At 42.3% G+C, this 23530-nt stretch overlaps 1 protein-coding gene across 3 annotated transcripts in view; it reads left to right on the top strand.

Moving 5' to 3' along the window:
* FSTL4 (follistatin like 4) overlaps positions 1-23530 on the top strand; it is a 672404-nt gene that overhangs the window by 624123 nt on the left and 24751 nt on the right. For all 3 annotated transcript variants that reach the window (XM_046000921.1, XM_046000919.1, XM_046000920.1), the window contains 4 exons: positions 17284-17445; positions 17830-17964; positions 18961-18987; positions 22186-22304. In XM_046000921.1, coding sequence (XP_045856877.1) covers positions 17284-17445; positions 17830-17964; positions 18961-18987; positions 22186-22304 — 443 coding nt within the window. The remainder of the gene's footprint in view (positions 1-17283; positions 17446-17829; positions 17965-18960; positions 18988-22185; positions 22305-23530) is intronic.

Raw genomic sequence — 23530 nt, forward strand, 5'->3', positions numbered from 1 at the left:
AGGGTCTATTTCTGGGCTCTCTATTCTGTTCCACTGATCTATGTGTCTGTTTTTGTGCCAGTACCATACTGTCTTGATGATGACAGCTTTGTAACAGAGCTTGAAGTCTGGAATTGTAATCCCACCAGCTTTTGCTTTCTTCTTCAAGATTCCTCTAGCTATTCGGGGTCTTTCTTGGTTCCATACAGATTTTAGGATTATTTGTTCCAGCTCTGTGAAAGAAGTTGATGGTATTTTGGTAGGGATTGCTTTAAACATGTAGATTACTCTAGGTAGCATAGACATTTTCACATTATTTGTTCTTACAATCCATGGACATGGAACATTTTTCCATTTCTTTGTGTCTTCCTTAATTTCTTCCATGAGTATTCTATAGTTTTCTGAGTACAGATTCTTTGCATCTTTGGTTAGATTTATTCCTAGGTGTCTTATAGTTTTGGGCACAGTTGTAAATGCGACTGAGTCCTTACTTACTCTTTCTTCCATCTTAGTGTTGGTGTATAGAAATGCAACTACTTTCTGGGCATTGACTTTACATCCTGACACTTTACAGAATTCCTGTAGATTTCTAGCAGTGTTGGGGTGGAGTCTTTTGGGTTTTCCACATAAAGTATCGTATCATCTGGAAAGAGTGAGAATTTGACTTCTTTGCTGATTCAGTTGCTTTTATTTCTTTTTGTTGTCTGATTGCTGAGGCTTACACGTCTAGAACTATGTTGAACAGACATGATAATAGTGGACATCCTTGCCATGTTCCTGACCTTAGTGGAAAAGCTCTCAGTTTTTCCCCCATTGAGAATGATATTCGCTGTGGGTTTTTCATAGATGGCTTTGATGATATTGAGTGATATGTGTATCCTCTATGCCTACACTGTGAAGAGTTTTGATCAAGAAAGGATGCTGTACATCGTCAAATGCTTTTTCTGCATCTAGAGTGTCATATGGTTCCTGTGCTTTCTTTTATTAATGTATTGTATCACATTGATTGATTTGTGGATGTCAAAACAACCTTGTAGCCTAGGAATAAATCCTACTTGGTTGTGGTGAATAATCCCTTTAATGTACTGCTGGATCCTATTGGCCAGTATTTTGGGGAGAATTTTTGCATCCATATTCATCAGGGATATTGGTCTGTAATTCTCCTTTTTGTGGGGTCTTTGTCTGGTTTGGGAATCAAGGGAATACTGGCCTCCTAAAATGAGTTTGGGAGTTTTCCTTCCATTTCTGGTTTTTGGAATGGTTTCAGGAGAATAGATATTAATTCTTCCCTAAGTGTTTTGTAGAATTCCCCTAGGAAGCTGTCTGGCCCTGGGCTCTTGTTTGTTGGGAGATTTTGGATGACTGCTTCAATCTCCTTACCGGTTATGCGTCTGTTCAGGCTTTTTATTTTTTCCTGGTTCAGTTTTGGTAGTTTTTAATGTCTCTAGGAGTGCATCCATTTCTTCCAGATATTCTAATTTGCTGGTGTATTGTTGCTCATAATATGTTCTTATAATTGTATTTCTTTGCTGTTGGTTGTGAGCTCTCCTCTTTCATCATGATTTTATATATTTGGGTCCTTTCTCTTTTCTTTTTGATAAGTCTGGCCAGGGGTTTACCAATCTTAGTAATTCTGTCAAAGAACCATCTCCTAGTTTCATTGATTTGTTCTACTGTTTTTTTTTTTTGTTTGTTTGTTTGTTTCTATTTCATTGATTTCTGCTCTAATCTTTATTATTGCTGTTTTCCTGCTGGGTTTAGGCTTTCTTTGCTGTTCTTTCTCCAGCTCTGTTAGGTGTAGGATTAGGTTGTGTACTTGAGAACTTTCTTGTTTCTTAAGACTTGTATTGCTCTATTCTTGCCTCCTAGAACCACCTTTGTTGGATCCCAAAGGTTTTGAACCGTTGTGTTTTCATTTTCATTTGTTTCCATGAATTTTTTTAATTCTCCTTTATTTCCTGGTTGACCCACTCCTTTAGTAGGATGCTCATTAGCATCCATGTATTTGAGTTGTTTCCAACTTTCCTCTTGTGATTGAGTTCTACCTTTAGGTCATTGTGGTCTGAAAATATGCAGGGAATGATCCCAGTCTTTTGGTACCGGTTGAGACCTGATTTGTGACCCAGGATGTGATGTATTCTAGAGAAGAATGTGTGTTCTGTTGATTTGGAATGGAATGTTCAGAATACATCCGTGATGTCCATCTTGTCCAGTGTGTCATTTAAAGCCTTTATTGCCTTGTTATCTTTTGCTTAGATGACTTGTCCATTTCACTGAGAGGGGTATTAAAGTCCCCTACTATTATTGTATTATTGTCTATGTGTTTCTTTGATTTTGTTATTAATTGGTTTATATAGTTGACTGCTCCCATGTTAGGGGCATAGATATTTAAAATTGTTAGATCTTCTTGTTGGACAGACCCTTTGAGTATGATATAGTGTCCTTCCCCATCTCTTATTATGGTCTTTGGTTGAAAATCTAATTTGCCTGATATAAGGATTGCCACCCCAGCTTTCTTTTGATGTCCATTAGCATGGTAAATGGTTTTCCACCCCTTCACTGTAGATCTGGAGGTGTCTTTGGGTCTAAAATGAGTTTCTTGTAGACAGCATATTGATGGGTTTTGGTTTTTTATCCATTCTGATATCCTGGGTCTTTTGATTGGGGCATTTAGCCCATTTACATTCAAGGTAACTCTTGAAAGATAAGAATTTAGTGTCATTGTATTGCCTGTAAGGTGACTGTTACTGTATGTTGTCTCTGTTCCTTTCTGGTCTACATTACTTGTAGGCTCTCTATTTGCTTAGAGGACCCCTTTCAGTATTTCCTGTAGGGCTGATTTGGTGTTTGCAGGTTCTTTTCGTTTTTGTTTGTCCTGGAAGCTTTTTCTCTCTCCTTCTATTTTCAATGACAGCCTAGCTGGATATAATATTCTTGGCTGCATTGTTTGCTCATTTAGTGCTCTGAATATATCATACCAGTCCTTTCTGGCCTGCCAGGTCTCTGTTGATAGGTCTGCTGCCAATCTAATATTTATACCATTGTAGATTACAGACTTCTTGTCCCGATCTGCTTTCAGGATTTTCCCTTTGTTTCTGAGACTTGTAAATTTTACTATTGGATGACAGGGTATTGACCTATTTTTATTGATTTTTGAGGGGTGTTCTCTTTGCCTCCTGGATTTTAATGCCTGTTTCCTTCCCCAAATTAGGGAAATTCCCTGCTATAATTTGTCCCAATATACCTTCTTCCTCTCTCTCTTTCTTCTTTTTCTGGAATCCCAATTATTCTAATATTGTTTTGTCTCATGGTATCACTTATCTCTCACATTCTCCCTTTGTGGTCCAGTAGTTGCTTATCTCTCTTTTCCTCAGCTTCTTTATTCTCCATCATTTTGTCTTCTATATCACTAATTTTCTCTTCTGTCTCATTTATCCTAGCAGTAAGAGACTTCATTTTTTATTGCACCTCATTAATTGCCTTTTTTATTTCAACTTGGTTAGACCTTAGTTCTTTTATTTCTCCAGAAAGGGATTCTCTAATATCCTCTATGTTTTTTTCATGCCCAGCTAGTAGCTTTATCATCATTCTGAACTCTGGTTCTAACATCTTACTAATGTCCATATTGATTAGGTCCCTGGCCATTGGTACTGCCTCTTTTTCTTTTTTTGGAGGTGAGTTTTTCCATTTTGTCATTTTGTCCAGAGAAGAATAGATGAATGAGAGAACAAAATTCTAAAAGGTTTACAATGACCACAGAAAAATACATACTAAACAAATCAAAAGAGACCAGAAACCAGGGTGAAAAGAAAGGAAAAAAAGAAAGAAAAAAGAATATGATTAGGCTGGGGAATAGAACAGAGCCACATACTAGATTTTGGATGTACTTTGGTCTGTTAGAAGAAACTGTATCCCAAAATTTCAAAGAAAGAAAAATTTATATATATAAAAAATAAGGTTAAATACAATAAAGGGATGGAATATGACTGTAAAAATGAAAAAAAAAGATTTTTAAAAAGGAATTCAAAAGGTGTTGGTTAAAATAGGAATGAAGAACAATCAAAAAATAGAAAAAGAAAAAAGTAAAAATTTTTAAAATTAACTTTCAAAGACTAAAGAATCATGGGGGAAAGCTATGAATTCTATGTGCTGTATTCCCATAGCTCTGCAGTTTCACAGTTCTCATTGATAAGTGAACTTGGTCTTGACTGGACGTTCTTGCTGCATTTCTTCTTGCGTGCATTTCTTCTCTCAGGGAGGAGCCTGTTGCAGTGCTTTTCAAACATCTTTGCCCAAGGCAGAATTGCACCACCCTTGCCAGAGCCAGGCTAAGTAACCTGCGCAGTTTTGGTCTTGGGAACTTTTGTTCCCTGAACTCTTTCCATGGAGCTTTGAAGGATGGGTATGAAGATGGTGGCCTCCCAATCTCTGACCCAGAGAAGCCAAGAGCTCAGAGCCCCACTCCTCAGTGTGCCCTCAGAGAAAAGCAGTCAATCCCTCCTGTCTCCCTGGTCTCCAGCCACACTCTGAGCTCACCCAGCCTGTGACTGTGCATTTCTATATCTGGGCCACGGCCCCATTTGGAGTCTCCAAACCCAGCCGATTCCTGCAGCATTCCCACACCGCTCCTATTGGAGGAGGAAGGGGTGGGTCTCCCCAGATCTGCCTATTGGGTCCCTGCTCTTCAAGCAGGGGCCCAACTATGCTGTGGATCATGGTTTATGGCAATGCTGAGCTGAGAGCTCACTCTTCAGCTCTATATCTGCATCCCATTTCCCAACTCTGATACCTGGGGGCTCTGCCACATTCAGACACCCCTGGCCTTTCTGTGACCCCACAGGTCCTGAGACCACATTGTCCCTGCATGGGCGCCACCCCCCTTTAGCCTCTGGAGCAATGTCCTTCAGCAGAGCAGACTTCTAAAAGTTCTGACCCCGTCCTTCTTGGCTCTGTCACTTGCCAGGAGCCAGACCTCTCCCCCACAGTCTATCTTCCTGTATATCAACTCAGATTCACTTTTCCGCACGTCTTAACTTCCAGAAAGCGGTCGCTTTTCTGTTCATAGAATCGCTGATGCTATTTTGTTCTATCTCCTGTTGAGTTCATAGGTGTTCAGAATGGTTTGAAAATTATCTAGCTGAATTCCTGGAACCAGATGAAATTTAGATCTGCTATTCCTCTGCTGTCTTGCTCCTGCCCCTCCTAGGAGCACTATTTTTAACAGCTTTGTTGGGGTGTAATTGATTTACAAAGCAAAACAAACAAACAAAAAAAAACCCACATACATAATGCATACAGTTTGTATACTGGGACTCATATACATGGGACATACCCCTGATACATCGCCACAATCCAGGTAATACACATATCTATCACCTCCAAAAGTTTCCTTGTGTTCCTTTGTTTTGTTTTTGTTTGTGATAAAAACATGTCATATGAGATCTCCCACTCTTAATAGATTTTTAAATGTACAGTACAGTATTTTTGACTATAGGACTCATGATATGCAGAAGATCTCTAGGACTCATTCATCTTGCATGAGTGTAAGTAGCACTTGAAAATTTTTCAAATATTCTCTTCCTGATTAATTCTTCTCCACACTTTTAAGTTTCCTTTTTCTTCTTGTTGAAGTATTATCAACATACAGTATCCTATTAGTTTCAGGTGTGCATCATAATAATTCAGCATATTTGTACATTATGAAATGATGCCAATGATAAATTGTTACCATCTGTCACTAGACACGGTTGTTACAATATTATTGATTATATTCCCTATGCTATAAATTACATCTCGTTGACTTGTTTTATAAATGGAAGTTTCTACCTCTTCATCCCCATCCCCTCTTCTGCCCACTCCACAACCCCTCCACCCTCTGGTAACCAACAGTGTTTTTCCTGTATTTATGAATCTGTTTTTGCTTTGTTTGTTCATTTATTTTGTTTTTTTTAGATTCCATGTATAAGTGAAATCATACGATATGTGTCTTTGTCGGATTTCAATCTTACTTTATTTAGTGTAATACCCTTTAGGTTCTGCAATGATGTCACAAATGGTAATATTTCGTTCTTTTTTATGGCTGAGTAATATTTTACTGTGTGTGTGTGCACGTGCATGTGTGTGTGTGTATGTATCACCTTTATCCATTCCTCTATGATTCCATTCTACTTAGATTGCCTAATATGCTGGCTCTTGTAACTAATGCTGTAATGAACATCAGTATGCATTTATGTCTTCAGATTGGGGTTTTTGTTTTCTTCAGATAAATGCCCAGAAGTGAAATTGCTGGATCATACAGTAACTTTCAACTTTTTGATGAACACCCACATCTTCTTGACAGTGGCTGCATCAATGGATATTCATACCAACAGTACACAAGGGTTCTCTTTCTTCTACAGTCTTGCCCATGCTTGTTATTGTCTTTTTGGTATTAGCCAATCTGACAGGTATGAAGTGATATCTCATTGTGGTTCTGTTTTGCCTTTCCCTGATGATGAGTGATGATGAGAACCTTTTCATATCCCTGTTGGATCTCTATGTTGTCTTTGTAAGAATGTCTATTCAAGTCCTCTGTCCATTTCTTCATTGGGTTATTTGTGCATTTTTTGTGTTAAGTTGTGTAGGTGCTTTAAACTTACTTTGGATACTAACTCCTTAGCAGACATAAGATTTGCAAATACCTTCTCCCATTCAGTAGGTTGCCTTTTCATTTGTTGATCATTTCCTTTGCTGTTCAAAAGCTTTCTAGTTTGATGTAGTCCCATTTATATTGGCTGCTGCTGCTGTTGTCTGAAGAGATGGGTCCAAAAACAGACACTAAGCCTGATGTCAAAGAGCTTACCACCTATGTTTTCTCCTAGGAGTTTTTTGGTTTTAGGTCTTACATTCGAGTCTTTAAACCAATTTTAATTTAATTTTTGCATGTAGCTGTCCAGTTTTCCCAACACTATAGAGGAGACTCTCTTTTCCCCCACTGTATATTCTTGCTTTCTTTATCATAGATATATTGACCATTACATATGTGGGGTTTTTTCCTGGGCTCTCTGTTCTATCCCATTGATTTGTGTGTCCTTTCTTGTGCCAGTACCAGACTATTTTGGTTAATATAATTTTATAGTATAGTTTGAGATCGGGGAGTATGAAACCTTCAGTTTTCTTCTTCATTCCCAAGATGGCTTTGTCTATTTGGGTCTTTTGTGGTCCATACAGATTTTAGGATTCTTTGTTCTAATTATGCAAAAAATGCCTTTGGCATTTTGTTGGGGATTGTAGTGAATCTGTAGATTGCTTACAGCAGTATGGGTATTTTAACAATATTAATTCTCTCAGTCCATGAGCACAGAATCTTTCCATTTATTTTTGTCTCCTTCAATTTCTTTAATCAGATGCTTAGAGTTTTCAGAGTACAAGTCTTTCACCTCCTTGGTTAAGTTTATTCCTAGGTATTTTATTCTTTTTTGATGCAATCATAAATGGGATTATTTTCTTAATTTCTCTTTCTAATAGCTTATTAGTGTATTGAAATGGAACCAATTTGTTTGTTGATTTTATATGCTTTGAGTTTACTGCAAACATTTACCAGTTCTAGTAGGTTTTGGTGTAGTCTAGAGTTTTCCATATCATGTCATATCATGTCATCTGCAGATAGTGTCAGTTTTACTCCTTTCTTTCCAATTTGGCTGCATTGTATTTCTTTTTCTTGCCTAATTGCTATGGCTAGAACTTCCAGTACTGTATTGTATAAAAGTGGCAAGAGTGGGTGTTCTTGTCTTGTTACTCACCTTAGAGGAAAAGCTCACAACTTTTCACCATTGAGTGTGATGTTTGCTATGGGTTTGTCATGTATGGCCTTTATTATGTTGTGGTATGTTCCTCGTAGACCCACTTTGTTGAGAGTTTTTATCATTACAATTTCCTTTTAAGTGATCCATTTCATTAGGATTTTCATATTTATTACCTATAATTGAATATAGTATTTTCATACTTTTTAATTCCATGTTCTGTTTTTTTAATTGCTCAAACTTTCCAGAGATTAGTCTCTTATTGATATTTAGATATATATAGATAGATATACACACACATACATACATACAGCCAGACTTAGATTTATCTGTCAATTCCATTCTTTTTTGACTGATTCATTCACTTCTGCTTCTTTATTGATTCTTCCCTCACCCTCTTTAGATCTACTTTATGTGTGTTAAGCAGTCTTGTATAAATAAATGGTGATCTAGCAAAAGCCCAAGCTGATTAACTTCCAGGTCATGGCCACCCACACTGTAGAACTCAGAATGCTCTACCATCTTCTCCAACTCCCCACCAGTCCAGTGCTCCTCAACCCCCCAGTTCTAGCTCTGTTCCCTTGAATAACACCCTCCTGACCAAAACACTACTACCTATTCTACTTGAACCCCATTCTTGACTTTTCCAAACTGACGGTGTAGGGAATTTGTCTAGATAAGTTATTATTCCTTTCCACTTTGAACAAAATAGAGTCAGAGAAGGGAGATCAATGTCCCTCTTCTAAGAAGCCCTCTAGATATGCCTTAGCTAGAGCCCTATTTACATCCTCCATCCCAGTGGCCTGAGCTGCAACTAGACTCTTCTGTCACACCATGGAACTCTTCCCCAGAAACACCAATAGAGAAACTGGGAAATGACTCACATTGTGTTCTTGTTGGGTCTCTGTGCGCTTTGTCATAGGTTGCCTCTGGTTTTTGTTAGAGAAACAACTCTGGGATATTTTCAAGGTGGGTTCATGCCCTTTGCTGATTGTCCATTTGACTTTCTCCTCAGCCCCCTAGCTTTGCCCTATAGGTGAACCAGAGGAAAGATTAGAAACTCAGACTGAGCTAATCAGACCACTAGCAGCCTCCTAAGGAGTTCTTTTTTTTTAAGAATTTATTTATTTATTTGACAGAGAGAGATCACAAGTAGGCAGAGAGGCAGGCAGAGAGAGCTGAGGAAGCAGGCTCCCCACCGAGCAGAGAGCCCGACATGGGGCTCGATCCCAGAACCCTGAGATCATGACCTGAGCTGAAGGCAGAGGCTTAACCCACTGAGCCACCCAGGTGCCCCTCTCCTAAGGAGTTCTGACAGGAGTTGCACAGTCCACTTCTCACAACAAGGCAATGGAGTTTTTCCTTAGTCCTCAGGCTTCCCAAGCACAGATCACTAGAAATCTTGCTCATTTTCTGGGAATAACAATTGTACCTCCTTCTACCTAAGCATCAATGTGTTCTACTCTGCTCCCAAGAAAAATCTCTCTCCTAAAGTATGGGGACACTTTGCCTGATCAGATAATAGGAGTGTCCAGATACCTTTGGAGAAATGTAGTGGCCTACTTCACAAGGAATCCATTTTCCACCTTCCCAAAAGGTGTGTGTTGAGTGGAATATCCAGGTGTCTTTACATAAGCTAATTGGAAACCATTTTAGACATATGTAGAGTAAAATATATGGATAGGTAAGACCCCTCATTTCCACTGAAAATGATAATTATTTTCTAGGCCCAGAACTAGGAGTAAAAGGAAAGATCTTCCTAGCAATCTTTACTTTCTTCAGGCACACCCCTCCCCCCAGATGGCCCAAATAAGAAAGGTCAGAGATCTGTGGTGAGTGGAGACACCTTGTCCACCCATGTTCTTCTTCTTCTTCTTTTTAAATTAAGATATAATGTATTATTTGCCCTGGGGTACAGGTCTGTTAATCATCAGGCTTACACATTTCATAACACCATAGCACATACTATCCCCAACTTCCATAACCCAGCCACCCTATTCCTACCCCCTCCAAACACCCAACAACTCTCAGTTTGTTTCATGAGAGTAAGAGTCTCTTACAGTTTGTCTCCCTCCCAATCCATTCTTGTTTAATTTTTTCCCTCCCTACTCCCCACGACCCCCAACCTTGCTTCTCAAATTCCTGATACCAGAGAGATCATATAATAATTGTCTTTCTCTGATTGACTTATTTCGCTTAGCATGATACCCTCTAGTTCCATCCATGTCGTTGCAAATGGCGGATTTCATTTCTTTTGATGGCTGCATAGTACTCCATTGTATGTATATACCACACCTTCTTTATCCATTCATCTGTTGATGGACATCTGGGCTCTTCCCATAGTTTTGCTATTGTGGACATTGCTGCTATAAACATTCGGGTGCACATGCCCCTTTGGATCACTACATTTGTATCTTTGGGGTAAATAATCAGTAGTTATTTCCTGAGTCATAGAGTAGCTCTATTTTCAACTTTTTGAGGAACCTCCATACTGTTTTCCAGAGTGGCTGCACCAACTTGCATTCCCACCAACACTGTAGGAGGGTTCCCCTTTCTCCACCAACACTGTCATTTCCTGACTTGTTAATTTTTGCTATCCTGACTGCTATGGGGTGGTATCTCACTGTGGTTTTAATTTGTATTTCCATGATGCCGAGTGATGTTGAGCACTTATTCATGTATCTGTTGGCCATCTGGATGTCTCCTTTGCAGAAATGTCTGTTCATGTCTTTGGCCCATTTCTTGATTGGATTATTTGTTCTTTGGGTGTTGAATTCGATAAATTCTTTATAGATTTTGGATACTAGCTGTTGATCTGTCATTTGCAAATCTCTTCTCCCATTCTGTCAGTTGTCCTTTGGTTTTGTTGACTGTTTCCTTTGCTGTGCACAGCTTTTGATCTTCATGAAGTCCCAATAGTTCACTTTTGCAAATCTCTTCTCCCATTCTGTCAGTTGTCTTTTGGTTTTGTTGACTATTTCCTTGGCTGTGCACAAGCTTTTGATCTTCATGAAGTCCCAATAGTTCACTTTTGCCCTTGCTTCCCTTGCCTTCAGTGATGTTTCTAGAAAGAAGTTGCTGTGGCTGAGGTCAAAGAGGTTGCTGCCTGTGTTCTCCTCTAGGACTTTGATGGATTCCTGTCTCGTATTGAGGTCTTTTCTCCATGCTGAGTCTATCTTTGTGTGTGGTATAAGGAAATGGTCCAGTTTCATTCTTTTGCATATGGCTGTCCAATTTTCCCAACACCATTTGTTGAAGAGACTGTCTTTTTTCCTTTGGACATTCTTTCCTGCTTTGTCAAAGATTAGTTGACCATAGAGTTGAGGGTCCATTTCTAGGATCTCTGTTCTGTTCCATTCATTTATGTGTCTGTTTTTGTGCCAGTACCCTACTGTCTTGATGATGACAGCTTTGTAACAGAGCTTGAAGTCTGGAATTGGTATGCCACCAGCTTTGGTTCTCTTTTTCAACATTCCTCTGGCTATTCGAGATCTTTTTGGTTCCATACAAATTTAGGATTATTTGTTCCTGCTCTGTGAAAGAAGTTGATGGTATTTTGACAGGGATTGCATTAAACATGTAGATTGCTCTAGGTAGCATAGACATTTTCATAGCATTTGTTCTTCCAATCCATGAGCATGGAACATTTTTCCATTTCTTTGTGGCTTCCTCAATTTCTTTCATGAGTATTCTCTAGTTTTCTGAGTACAGATTCTTTGCCTCTTTGGTTAGATTTATTCCTCGATATCTTACATTTTTGGGTGCAGTTGTAAATGAGATTGACTCCTTAATTTCTCTTCCTTCTGTCTTGTTGTTGGTGTCTAGAAATGCAACTGTTTTCTGAGCATTGATTTTATATCCTGACACTTTACTGAATTCCTGTGTGAGTTCTAGCAGTGTTGGGGTGGAGTCTTTTGGGATTTCCACATCAAGTATCATATCATCTGCAAAGAGTGAGAGTTTGACTTCTTCCTTGCTGATTCAGATGCCTTTTATTTCCTTTTGCTGTCTGATTGCTGAGGCTACAACTTCTATCACTATGTTGAACACCCATGATGATAGTGGACATCCCTGCTGTGTTCTTGACCTTAGGGGGGAAAGCTCTCCATTTTTCCCCATTGAGAATGATATTTGCTGTGGGTTTTTCATAGATGGCTTTGATGATATTGAGTGATATGTGTACCCTCTATGCCTACACTGTGAAGAGTTTTGATCAAGAAAGGATGCTGTACTTTGTCAGATGCTTTTTCTGCATCTATTAAGAGTATCATTTGGTTCTGGTGCTTTCTTTTATTAATGTATTGTATCACATTGATTGATTTGTGGATGTCGAACCAACCTTGTAGCCCAGGAATAAATCCTACTTGGTCATGGTGAATAATGTACTGTTAATGTACTGTTGGATACTATTGGCTAGTATTTTGGGGAGAATTTTTGCATGTGTCTCTTCAGGAATATTGGTCTGTAATTCTTTTTGTGGGGTCTTTGTCTGGTTTGGGGATCAAGGGAATACTGGCCTCCTAAAATGAGTTTGGGAGTTTTTCTTCCATTTCTATTTTTTGGAACAGTTTCAGGAGAATAGATAATTAATTCTTCTCTAAGTGTTTTGTAGAATTCCCCTGGGAAGCCATCTGGCCCTAGACTCTTGTTTGTTGGGAGATTTTTGATGACTTCTTCAATTTCTTTGCCAGTTATGTGTCTGTACAGGTTTTCTATTTTTCTCTGTTTCAGTTTTGGTGGCTTATACATCTCTAGGAATGCATCCATTTCTTCCAGATTGCCATATTTGCTGGTGTATTATTGCTCATAATATGTTCTTGTAATTGTTTGTATTTCTTTGGTGTTGGTTGTGATCTCTACTCTTTCATCATGATTTTATTTACTTGGGTCCTTTCTCTTTTCTTTTTGATAAGTCTGGTCAAGGGTTTATCAATCTTATTAATTATTTCAAAGAACCAGCTCTTACTTTTGTTTATTTATTCTATGGTTCTTTGTGTTTCTATTTCATTGATTTCTGCTCTGATCTTTATTATTGCTCTCCTGCTGGGTTTAGTCTTTCTTTGCTGTTCTTTTTCCAGCTGTTAGGTGTAGGATTAGGTTGTGTACTTGAGACCCTTCTTGTTTCTTGAGAAAGGCTTATATCGCTGTATTCTTTCCTCTCAGGACTGCCTTTGCTTTGTCCCAAAGATTTTGAACAGTTGTGTTTCATTTTCATTTGTTTCCATGAATTTTTTCAGTTCTTCTTTAATTTCCTGGTTGGCCCATTCATTCTTTGGTAGGATGCTCTTTAGCCTCCGTGTATTTGAGTTCTTTCCAACTTTCCTCTTGTGATTGAGTTCTAGTTTCAAAGCATTGTGGTCTGAAAATATGCAGGGAATGATCCCAATCTTTTGGTACCAGTTGAGACCTGATTTGTGACTCAGGATGTGATCTATTCTGGAGAATGTTCCATGTGCACTAGAGAAGAATGTGTATTCTGTTGCTTTAGGATGGAATGTTCTAAATATATCTGTGATATCCTTCTGGTCACGTGTGGCATTTAAAGCCTTTATTTCCTTGTTGATCTTTTGCTTTGATGATCTGTCCATTTCAGTAAGGGGGTGTTAAAGTCCTGTACTATTATTGTATTTTTGTTGATGTGTTTCTTTGATTTTGTTATTAATTGGTTTATATAATTGGCTGCTCCCATGTCAAAGGCATAGATATTTAAAATTGTTAGACCTTCTTGTTGAACAGACCCTTTAAGTATGAAAGAGTGTCCTTCCTTATCTCTTATTACAGTCTTTGGTTGAAAATTTAATTTGCCTGATATAAGGATTGCCACCCTAGCTTTTGTTTGATGTCCTTTAGCATGGTAAATGGTTTTCCACCCCCTCACTTTATATCTGGAGATGTCTTTGGATCTAAAATGAGTTTTTTGTAGAGAGCATATTTATGGATCTCTCTCTCTCTCTCTCTTTTTAATCCATTCTGTTACTCTGTGTCTCTTGATTGGGGCATTTTGCCCATTTACATTCAGGGTAACTCTTGAAAGATATGAATTCAGTGCCATTGTATTGTCTGTAAAGTGACTATTACTGTATACTGTCTCTGTTCCTTTCTGGTCTGTTACTTTTAGGCTCTCTCTTTGCTTAGAGGACCCCTTTCAACATTTCCTGTAGGGCTGGTTTGGTGTTTGCAAATTCTTTTAATTTTTGTTTGTCCTGGAAGCTTTTTCTCTCTCCTTCTATTTTCAATGACAGCCTAGCTGGATATAGTATTCTTGGCTGCATCGTTTGCTCATTTAGTGCTCTGAATATATCATGCCAGTCCTTTCTGGCCTGCCAGGTGTCTGTGGATAGGTCTGTTACCAATCTAATATTTCTACCATGTATGTTACAGACCTCTTGTCCTGAGCTGCTTTCAGGATTTTCTCTTTGTCACTGAGACTTGTAAGTTTTACTATTAGATGATGGGGTGTGGACCTATTTTTATTGATTTTGAGGGGGGCTCTCTGAGCCTCCTGGATTTTGATGCTTGTTCCCTTTGTCAAATTAGGGAAATTCTCTGCTATAATTTGTTCCAATATGCCTTCTTCCCCTCTCTCTCTCTTTCTTCTTCTTCTGGGATCTCAATTATTCAAATACTGTTTCGTCTTATGCTATCACTTACTCTTGAATTCTCCCCTCATGGTCCAGTAATTGTTTGTCTCTCTTTTGCTCAGCTTCTTTATTCTCTATCATTTGGTCTTCTATATCACTAATTCTCTCTTCTGTCTCATTTATCCTAGCTGTAAGAGCCTCCATTTTTTTATTGCATCTCATTAATAGCTTTTTTTATTTCAATTTGGTTAGATCTTAGTTCTTTTATTTCTCCAGAGAGGGCTTCTCTAACATCTTCCGTGCTTTTTTCAAGCCCAGCTAGCACTTTGATAATCGTCATTCTAAACTCTAGTTCTGACATATTACTAATGTCCATATTGATTAAGTCACTAGCCATTGGTACTTCCTCTTGTTCGTTTTTTTTGTGGTGAGTTTTTCTGCCTTGTCACTTAATCCAGGTAAGAATATATGAATGAGAGAACAAAATATTAAAAGGGTAGTAATGACCCCAGAAAAATATGCACTAACCAAGTCAGGAGAGCCCTGAAACCGGGGGGAGAGAAAAGGGGGAGAAATGAAAATATATATATATATATATATATATATATATATACACACATACATACACACACACACACACACACACATATATATATATATTAGACTGGTGAATAGAACAGAGCTACACACTTGATTTTTGGTGTATTTTGGTCTGTTAGAAGAAAGTACCTCCAAACATTTTAAAGAAAGAAAGAAAGAAATATATATATACACACACACACACACACATACACATATATACATACATACATACATACATACTAAAATAAGTGTAGACACTATGAAGGGTTTAACCCACTGAGCCACCCAGCCGCCCCAGGGTAGACACTATGAATAGAATATGACTGTAAAGATGAAAATTTAAAAAGAGTCTAAAATTGAATTGATAAGAAGTTGGTGGAAAAAAGGGAAAAATGTGATCAGGCTAGAGACTAGAACAAAGCCATGTGCTAGATTTAGGGTATATTTTGATCTATTAGAAGAAATTGTATACCAAAATTTTAAAGAAAAAAAACCTATATGTATACAAAAAATAAGGTTAAATACAATGAAGGTATAAAATATGACTATAACAATGAAAATTTTAAAATGATTTTTAAAACGGTATTGATAAGATAAGCTATTTTAGCTTAAAAATTAAGAAAGGGGGGAAATTAAAAAATAGAATAAGAAAATTTTAAAAATTTAACTTTGAAAGACTAAAGGATCATGGGGGGAAAGCCATGAATTCTATGTGTTGCTTTCCCCTAGCTCTGGAGTTCTGCAGTTCTCATTGCTCAGTTAACTTGGTCTTGGCTGGATGTTCTTGCTGATCTTCTGGGGGAGGGGCCTGTTGCAGTGATTCACAAATGTCTTTGCCCAAGGTGAAATTGTACCACCCTTGCCACGGGACCAGGCTACGTAATCTGCTCGGGTTCACTCTTGGAGCTTTTGTTCCCTGAACACTTCCCATAGAACTCTGGAGGACAGGAATAAAAATGGCAGCCTCCCAATCTCTGGCCCTATAGGAGCTAAGATATTGGGGCCTCACTCTTCAGTGTGCCCTCAGAGAGAAAAGTCAATCCCTCCTGTCTCCCTGGTCTCCAGCCACACTCCAAGCTCACCCAGCCTATGACCAAGAATTTCTGTCTCTGGCACATGGCCCCATTTGGAGTCTCTAAACCCAGCCAATTCCTGCAGCACTCCTGTACCACTCCTCCTGGAGGAGGAAGGAGGGGATCTCCCTGGATCTGCTACTTTGGAGGGATCCCTGCTCGAAGAGCAGTGGCCTGACTATGCCTTCAATCACAGTTTAAGGTAACCCTGAGTCGAGAGCCTACTCCTCAGCTCCATCTCTGTTGTTGGCTTCCCCCCTCCAATACCTGGGAGGTCTGCCACACTCAGACACCCCTGGTCTTTTTGTGTCTCCATGGGTCTGGAGACCACACTGTCCCTGCACGGGCTCCCCCCACCTTGCTTAGCCTCTGGAGCAACACCCCTCAGTGGAGCAGACTTCTAAAAGTTCAGATTTTGTGCTTGGCTGCTCTACCACTTGCCGTAAGCCAGACCACCCCCCACCCCCACGGTCTATCTTCCTGTCTCTCTGGATTCACTTTTCTGCACGTCCTACCTTCTGGAAAGTGGTCGGTTTTCTGTTCCTAGAATTGCTGCTCTTCTCTTCTCTTCTCCTGTTGAGTTTGTAGGTGTTCAGGATGGTGTGATAACTGTCTAGCTGAACTCGTAGTACCTGATGATAAGCTTGGTCTTCTACTCCTCAGCCATCTTGCTCCTTCCCCCTCACCCATGAGTGGGCCAGGTCACATCCTCAGCCCTAAACTTGGCTGCCAGGGCTCATGGATGAGCCAAGGAGGGCACACTTCCCTTTCACCCATGTTGTGGGGGGTGAGAAGTGGGGAAATAACAGTGGTTCACAGGAAAATCAAAGGATTTCCCCAGAGTAGTGATGTAATTAGTAGCCTTGCCAGTCATTGACCATAAATGCTTTGTGAAGCACTTCCTGCAAATAATTAAGCCCCTGTCCAATGTCTTTCCAATAACAGAAATAATATATCTGAATTTTATTCATTCAGAAATAAATGTGCAGTGGCTGTTGCTCTTCACATGTGGCAGCTGAACAGCATTCAATATCTGGATGTCTTTCTGATCATATTTAGGATAATGGTGAAAGCCATGAATTATAGGGCACAAAGCCTGACATGTTTATTGCTTAGAATTCATTTTATAGTCCTTTCTTTGAGGGCTTGAGCTGCTGAACAGGATGACTATGAGCTAGTTACAAAGAGAACTCCAGAGCTGCATCTCGGTTCACCCTCGGGAGCAGGTATGGGGCCAGAGCACGGGCCCAAGGCCAGGTTAGAGCCCTGACCAGAACTCATCCACAGTGCCACCAGTCATCCGCGTGTATCCAGAGACCCAGGCACAGGAGCCCGGAGTGGCAGCCAGTCTGAGATGTCATGCAGAGGGCATTCCTATGCCTAGAATCACTTGGCTGAAAAATGGCATGGATGTCTCAACCCAGATGTCGAAACAGCTTTCCCTATTAGGTAAGAACTGCCCTCAGTGCCTCTCTGCTCTTCCCGTCAAGTTCAAGCTGACACTTTCTCCAGTGAAATGAGAGACATGATTTATTTCTAAGTCAGATGTGTCAGGAGTGAACAAGTGTCTCCCCAAATTCTCCTGCTACCTGCACTCACACAGATCTTGTGGGCTTTTTGAGTGCAAAGATGATAAGCTGTCAATCTGGTCCCAAGTCAGCCTCAGCTTAGTTCAGCTGATCGAGCCCTTTCTGGGCATGTATCATGGATGTTGGTTGCCCGCATCCCTGCTGAGGGCCTGTGTTTTTAATGTCACCACTCTGGATAAAAGGGAGATGGTGGGGGGGGAGATCCCAGCTAAGCAGACCATCTTGAGCACTGTCCTTCCTCCAGCCAATGGGAGTGAACTGCACATCGGCAGTGTTCGGTATGAAGACACAGGGGCGTACACCTGCATCGCCAGAAACGAAGTGGGCGTGGACGAGGATATCTCCTCACTTTTCATTGAAGACTCAGCTAGAAAGACCCGTGAGTCCACTCTTGCCTCTGAGCTCCTCATTGCACTGCTTGGGTGGTGTTGGGTGCAAGGGGACCAACTAACCAAGGCCACACCCACCATCCATGAGCCCCTGAAGACAGGGGTAAACTCCCATATTCTCTTGTGCTCACAGCTGGGGCAGGAGTGCCCAGAGGTAAGCAGACCTTCCCTGGCAACCTTAAGTAGTACACAGACAGGGAAGGTCCCTGGAAGCAGAGAGTGCCCAAGACCACAAGGAAGCTTATATATCCTAGCCCCGCTTCTGCCTCCTACTTGCTGTATAGATTAGAACCTCTGCCCCTTACTCATAAAAGTGCTCCTTCTCTCCACCCACCAGTCAGTGAGACAGATTCCATATATGATAGACTAGATATCCATTCATGATTTTTATCACATGCTGACGTACCACTGTGGCCCAGGAAGTGGCCCAGCGACACATGCACACATAACCTTGACTCCAGGGATTATCCCCCACCTGTGTGCCCTCCCAGGTAGCCACTATTCCCCAAGTGGCTCTGCAGGTGTGATTCCATGGACACAAGTGATAGCTAGGATCTCTTGCCCTTGTTTAAAGACTCCAAGCTGAGTCTTCATCGTCAAAGGAGATCATCAGAATAGTGTCTCAGATGGTCTTCCTTGGAGAATCCTAGCTGAAAATCAGCCTGGCTTTTGGAAGTAATCAGCAACTCTGGGAAAATGGTTCCTTTCTCCTTGTCAAACACAGAAGTGGAGGATCCCATTAGTGGACCTGATTTTAGAGACTATTTAAAAATTGAAAGCGTCCTAAGACCTAGAAACTTTTGTCCACATCCAGAGTCCCATCAGAGGGCTGCTGCGTGGCAGTGAGTGGGGCAGACTCCATACACGAAGGATTAGGTAGCCAACCATCCCTGAAAGGAATCACTACAGTAAACTGCTGACATTGCTTTGTTCTTTTTTCCTTCCCTCAATCATGTTCCCGGTCTCCTGATTCTCTGACGCTGTAGTTGCAAACATTCTGTGGCGAGAGGAAGGTACCAAGTTTTATTCTTCTACGTTGTGCTTGTAATCACCTGTGTTCATGTTTCCATCATGAGCCGTATTTCCATGGGCCACCATCAGCTTTCCCAGATACCATGCAGTCCCCATCAGTGCGGTCCACCTGCCAGATTGGATGGGAGGGCAGAGGTCAATGACCCAAGGGTCACATGTTGAGAAGCAGGTTTAAAATGTACTTGTGTCTTTAATGGACACCAGCATTAGAACTTAAAAGTGGGAAGTTGCTACCTAAAGCTGTTTGAAACCGTCACTGAAGCAGATTACTTGGCAGGGGTCCTTGGTCGGATGAGGCCTTCAACTTTTTTCCAGAAGGTGATACTGGTTCTGGAATTCTCAAAGCTTAGGCGTACACTTTGAGGAAATGCTGAAGAAAAAAACCACCATGACTTCTATAAATGTATATTTTTAAATGAAAAGATTTTTTAAATTTTATTTATCAAACCATCTTTAGATACTAGGTTGGACCCTAAAAAAATGGCCATTCTTGTATGTCAAAAATGGTCTAATACTAACAATGTCACGTAGTTCAAAAAACAGCAGGCCCAGGTGGGAACTGGGTTATAGAGCCTGAGTCACCCTTTGTGGACCCAGGCCCAGTGCAGCCCCTCCACCAGAGCAGAGTTCACATCACCTGGAGGTACCTTACTCTCCAGGATGGGGCTTGATGAGTGGATGGGGGTTTCAGGGAGGAGATGAGAAGCAGAATGCATCTCGTGATTTCGGGGTTACGCACATAATCTCCTCTTTAAAAGCTGGCCTATTTCCTGTCTCATTTTTTTCCTGGTAAACATTTCCTCGTGGCATTTCCTAGAGTCTGGCATATGCATGCGTGCACATACTCAGAACAATTTCCTGAATGTCAGGCACTGCTGCTCACAGTAAGTCACACAGCAAAACAAAAGCAGAACCTGAAAAATGAGGAATTGATGCCAGTAGGCGTTAGGATTCCTTGGGAAGACAGGTTGTAGCAACTGCCACTCACCATGGACAGCCATCCCCCAATGCTGCCCAACCTAGCGCTAAGCCACAATGCATGTAGAGAGCTTTCCGTCTGGGTCTTTAAGAGGTGGTGATTTTCTAAAATTGCGTTCGCTACAAAGAGGCTCAAGTTTCAAAAGCGGAGACCAGCAAAGAATGCAGGAGACCCTGGGATGTATGAAACAGAGCACTAGTGGCCTCACATTGAGGGCAACTTAAGACCCCCAGCTGCTTTCTGGCTGCGGGGTGACAGGTGCTGCCCTCGTCGTGGACAGCACCCTGGCAACAAGTGCCATCCTGCCTGGACAGCCGGCTGCTTGTACCCATTGCAGCTGGAACTAGGAAATACAGGAGCATAACCCATAGGCCAGGAGGCTGCAGGGATCTGTCCCATCTCAACAAGAGAAATGAGACGATTGGGGCATGCCACAGCAAAGAAAGCCCCTTTGTGCCCTGTTAGGAGAAGTTCCGCTCAGACAGAACCCTCCAGGGAACCGGATCAGGAGGCTGGCTCTGTCTCCTGTGAAGTCAGTTGTTTGGTGAGGCCCGCGTTCCACTGCTGACCATGACCGAGGCTGTGCTTCGCCTGCCACGTGGCCACAGCTGCAACCCTACATGGTGTCCCCAAGCTTTCAGGCTTACCTTGGTCCTTGCAGCTGTCCACTTCCCAAGAGACCCTGGGAGGCTGAGGGACCCCAGGGACAGGGACTTTGACTCATAGTTCTGAGCAAAAGAAGTTTGCCAGGTGAGAGTGGACAGAGAGAAGGCCCCACGGGGACAGAGCACATACGGACCAGAAGCTGGGATGTCCTGGGAGCTGAGATGAGGCCCCTTCCTGTAGCTCTTGGGACAGGCTGCCCAGCACCCCCAGGATTCCCCAGAGAGACCTGTGCAGGGTGCTCCCAGACACTGCTAACTTCTGAGAGCCTGGGGTCAAGTTGTGCCCAGTGGTAGAGCCCTCCTTCCCAGCCCCCCCCCCCCCCCCCAGGACAGAACCAGCAGCAGCTAAGACTGTGTCCTGGAGTCAGTGAGCTTGGTCCACACTAGGAACCCCAGGCACTGGGGCTTCCTGGGCAGGAAGGGCCTGAGGCCCAGAAAACTGCCTGCAGAGTCACTGGAAGCAGGTGGGATGTTGGCTGCTACTTCGTGTTGTATGGTTTTCTAACACTGAAAACCTACCCAGATAGTCAAGGAAGTCAGTATGCTGGGTCTAGGAGAGTGCTAGGAAAGAGCATGTTTTTCATAGATTTAATTTTCTTAGCATTTATGGAAATCTGTTGAATATTCCACCTTCACAAGAACTAAAATGAGGGAGAAAGGAAGGAGAACTCAAACCTTACCAATTTTGTGCCATCTTTATGTTTTATGTTGAGGCAGGGTGATGCAAGAGAGCCTGAAGTAGAGGTTTGGGGTCCAGCCCCAGCTCTGGTGTAAATCCAAGTAGCCTCCACCAAGCCCCTTCCCTTCCCTGGACCTCGGTTTTTTTGTCTTTGTAATAAGGAGGCCAAACTACATCCTCCCAGGTCCCCTTCTCTGCTACTCTGAGGTTTTTCCCCACATGGCCATACCGGGGCAGTGGTGGGAGCAGGCAGTCGGGCCTGACCAGGCTGGGGCTCCATCGCCTGACCTGGGGCTGCCACAGAGAAAACGGTGAGGCAGAGGTGGGAGCAGCCTGTTTTGAAGGAGGGATTTGCTGGCACCAACAGGCCAGAAAGAAACTGGCACAAAGGAGTAATAGCCACAACATTCTTAGGTTCCTAGGAGTGGTGTGGCACATAAATGTGCTGAAAAAATAAATAAATAAATAAATAAGAGGCTTTGCTTTCCTGGCATGATGACCCATCTGATTTGACTAGTTGACAACAAACGAAAGACCAAATGTATGCCAGAGCCAAGGCTATCATTTATTTGCTGACTTGTGTTGGTGGCCAGCCCACGGTGCCCTAGGGCAGAAGCACGTGTCTGGAAGGATAGCCCGGGGTTCACAGAGCTGTGTGATTCACTCACCTGTGGAGTGATTCACCGGCCTCTGGCACTTTCTCCCTGGGCTGCCCACATAACCTCCTGCTTCGCTCACGTCACCTTGACCAGGCCCCCGCACTTTGTGCCTGTACCACACGCAGCCAAACCGCAGGGGTCACGTGCCACGTGACCCTACTTAGGAGCATAACCACGGCTGTGTTTGCTCCTCCCAGGCCTCAGTGTGGGGAACATGTTCTACGTATTCTCTGACGATGGCATCATCATCCTGCACCCCGTGGACTGTGAGATCCAGAGGCACCTCCGACCCACCGAGAAGATCTTCATGAGCTATGTAAGTGTCTGTGCCTGAGCGCCGGTCTTCCACCATGACCGCCCTTTGACATCCCAGGTTCCATTTGCTATATGTGGTGTGGTTCCACGTGCGTTCCAAGGCTCCAGAACATCCATGGAAGGTTAAGAGTTGAACGTCTCATTCCTTGATCAGGCCTTCCGTGCACAGAGCCCTGAGTGAGGCCCAAGGCTTACGGATGGGTTTCTCTTCTCCACGAGTTCACAGAGAAAGGATGGCCACAGCAGATGCTGCTTGAAGGAGCCTCAAGGTGCACTAGGACACTGAGGGGGTCAGGCCTCTCCAGACCCAGGGAGGACCAAGTCAGAGGAGGTTCTCCAGCAGGGCACCCCTGGGCCCAGTTGTGAAGAACAAGTAGGAACTGGGGATGCGTTTCTAAAGGGAATGTTATGAACATGGAACCTGGTGGCATAAAGTGGCATGTCACATCTGGGGAATTGCAAATACTTGGTCTGAGATTAAGATGACCAGAGGTCAGGGTTAAAGCTGAGGAGTTTTAGTGGCAGATCTTGAAAGTTCTGGGGACACCTGGAGGACCTCAAATGAATCACGGCCCTGGCAGGGCTGCTTTAGAACAAGTGCAGGGCCCCAGTGAGGGTGGCGATGAGCAGGACAGGACTGGAAGCCCAGAAGCAGGTATACAGACTGTTGTGAGCAGCTGGGTGAGAGAGGGTACTGATCTAGCCAAGTCAGGGGCAGCGGCAATGGGAATAACTGAGTAGATTTAGTGTTATATCAGCAGGCACCACAGGGGTCATCTGGGATCTTGCTAGGAGGAGCAGACCGTCCTTCACTCAGGAGGAGAGGCTGGTTAGGGGGATACCGTTCATTCTCTTGTCACTCTAGGAGGCATGTGCCACATTCTCCATCTCGATCCCAAAAGCAGGGCAGATAAGCTCCTCATCAAAGAGACGAGGGTGGCCTATGATATAGTGAATTTGAGACACCCATGAGACACAAGCATAGAAACATCCAGAAGATGAGGACAAGGAGGGAATGGGCCATGGTGAGCTAGAGAGCCCATGGCTCCCTGGCAGGCAAAAGAAGCAGCTTTAAAAAAGCCTGGAGAACACGGGTCACAGAACACAAGGATAGCTAAGGTTACAAAAGGAAGTGATCCTCAACCAGTTACTAGAGGAGGTGAGCTTTGAGGGTCTCAGTGGCCCCTGAAGAACCACGGGAGAGAGTGTGCAAGATGAGAATGCCCC

Source organism: Meles meles, chromosome 3, assembly GCF_922984935.1.
Source record: "Meles meles chromosome 3, mMelMel3.1 paternal haplotype, whole genome shotgun sequence".
In the NCBI taxonomy this organism is placed as follows: domain Eukaryota; kingdom Metazoa; phylum Chordata; class Mammalia; order Carnivora; family Mustelidae; genus Meles; species Meles meles.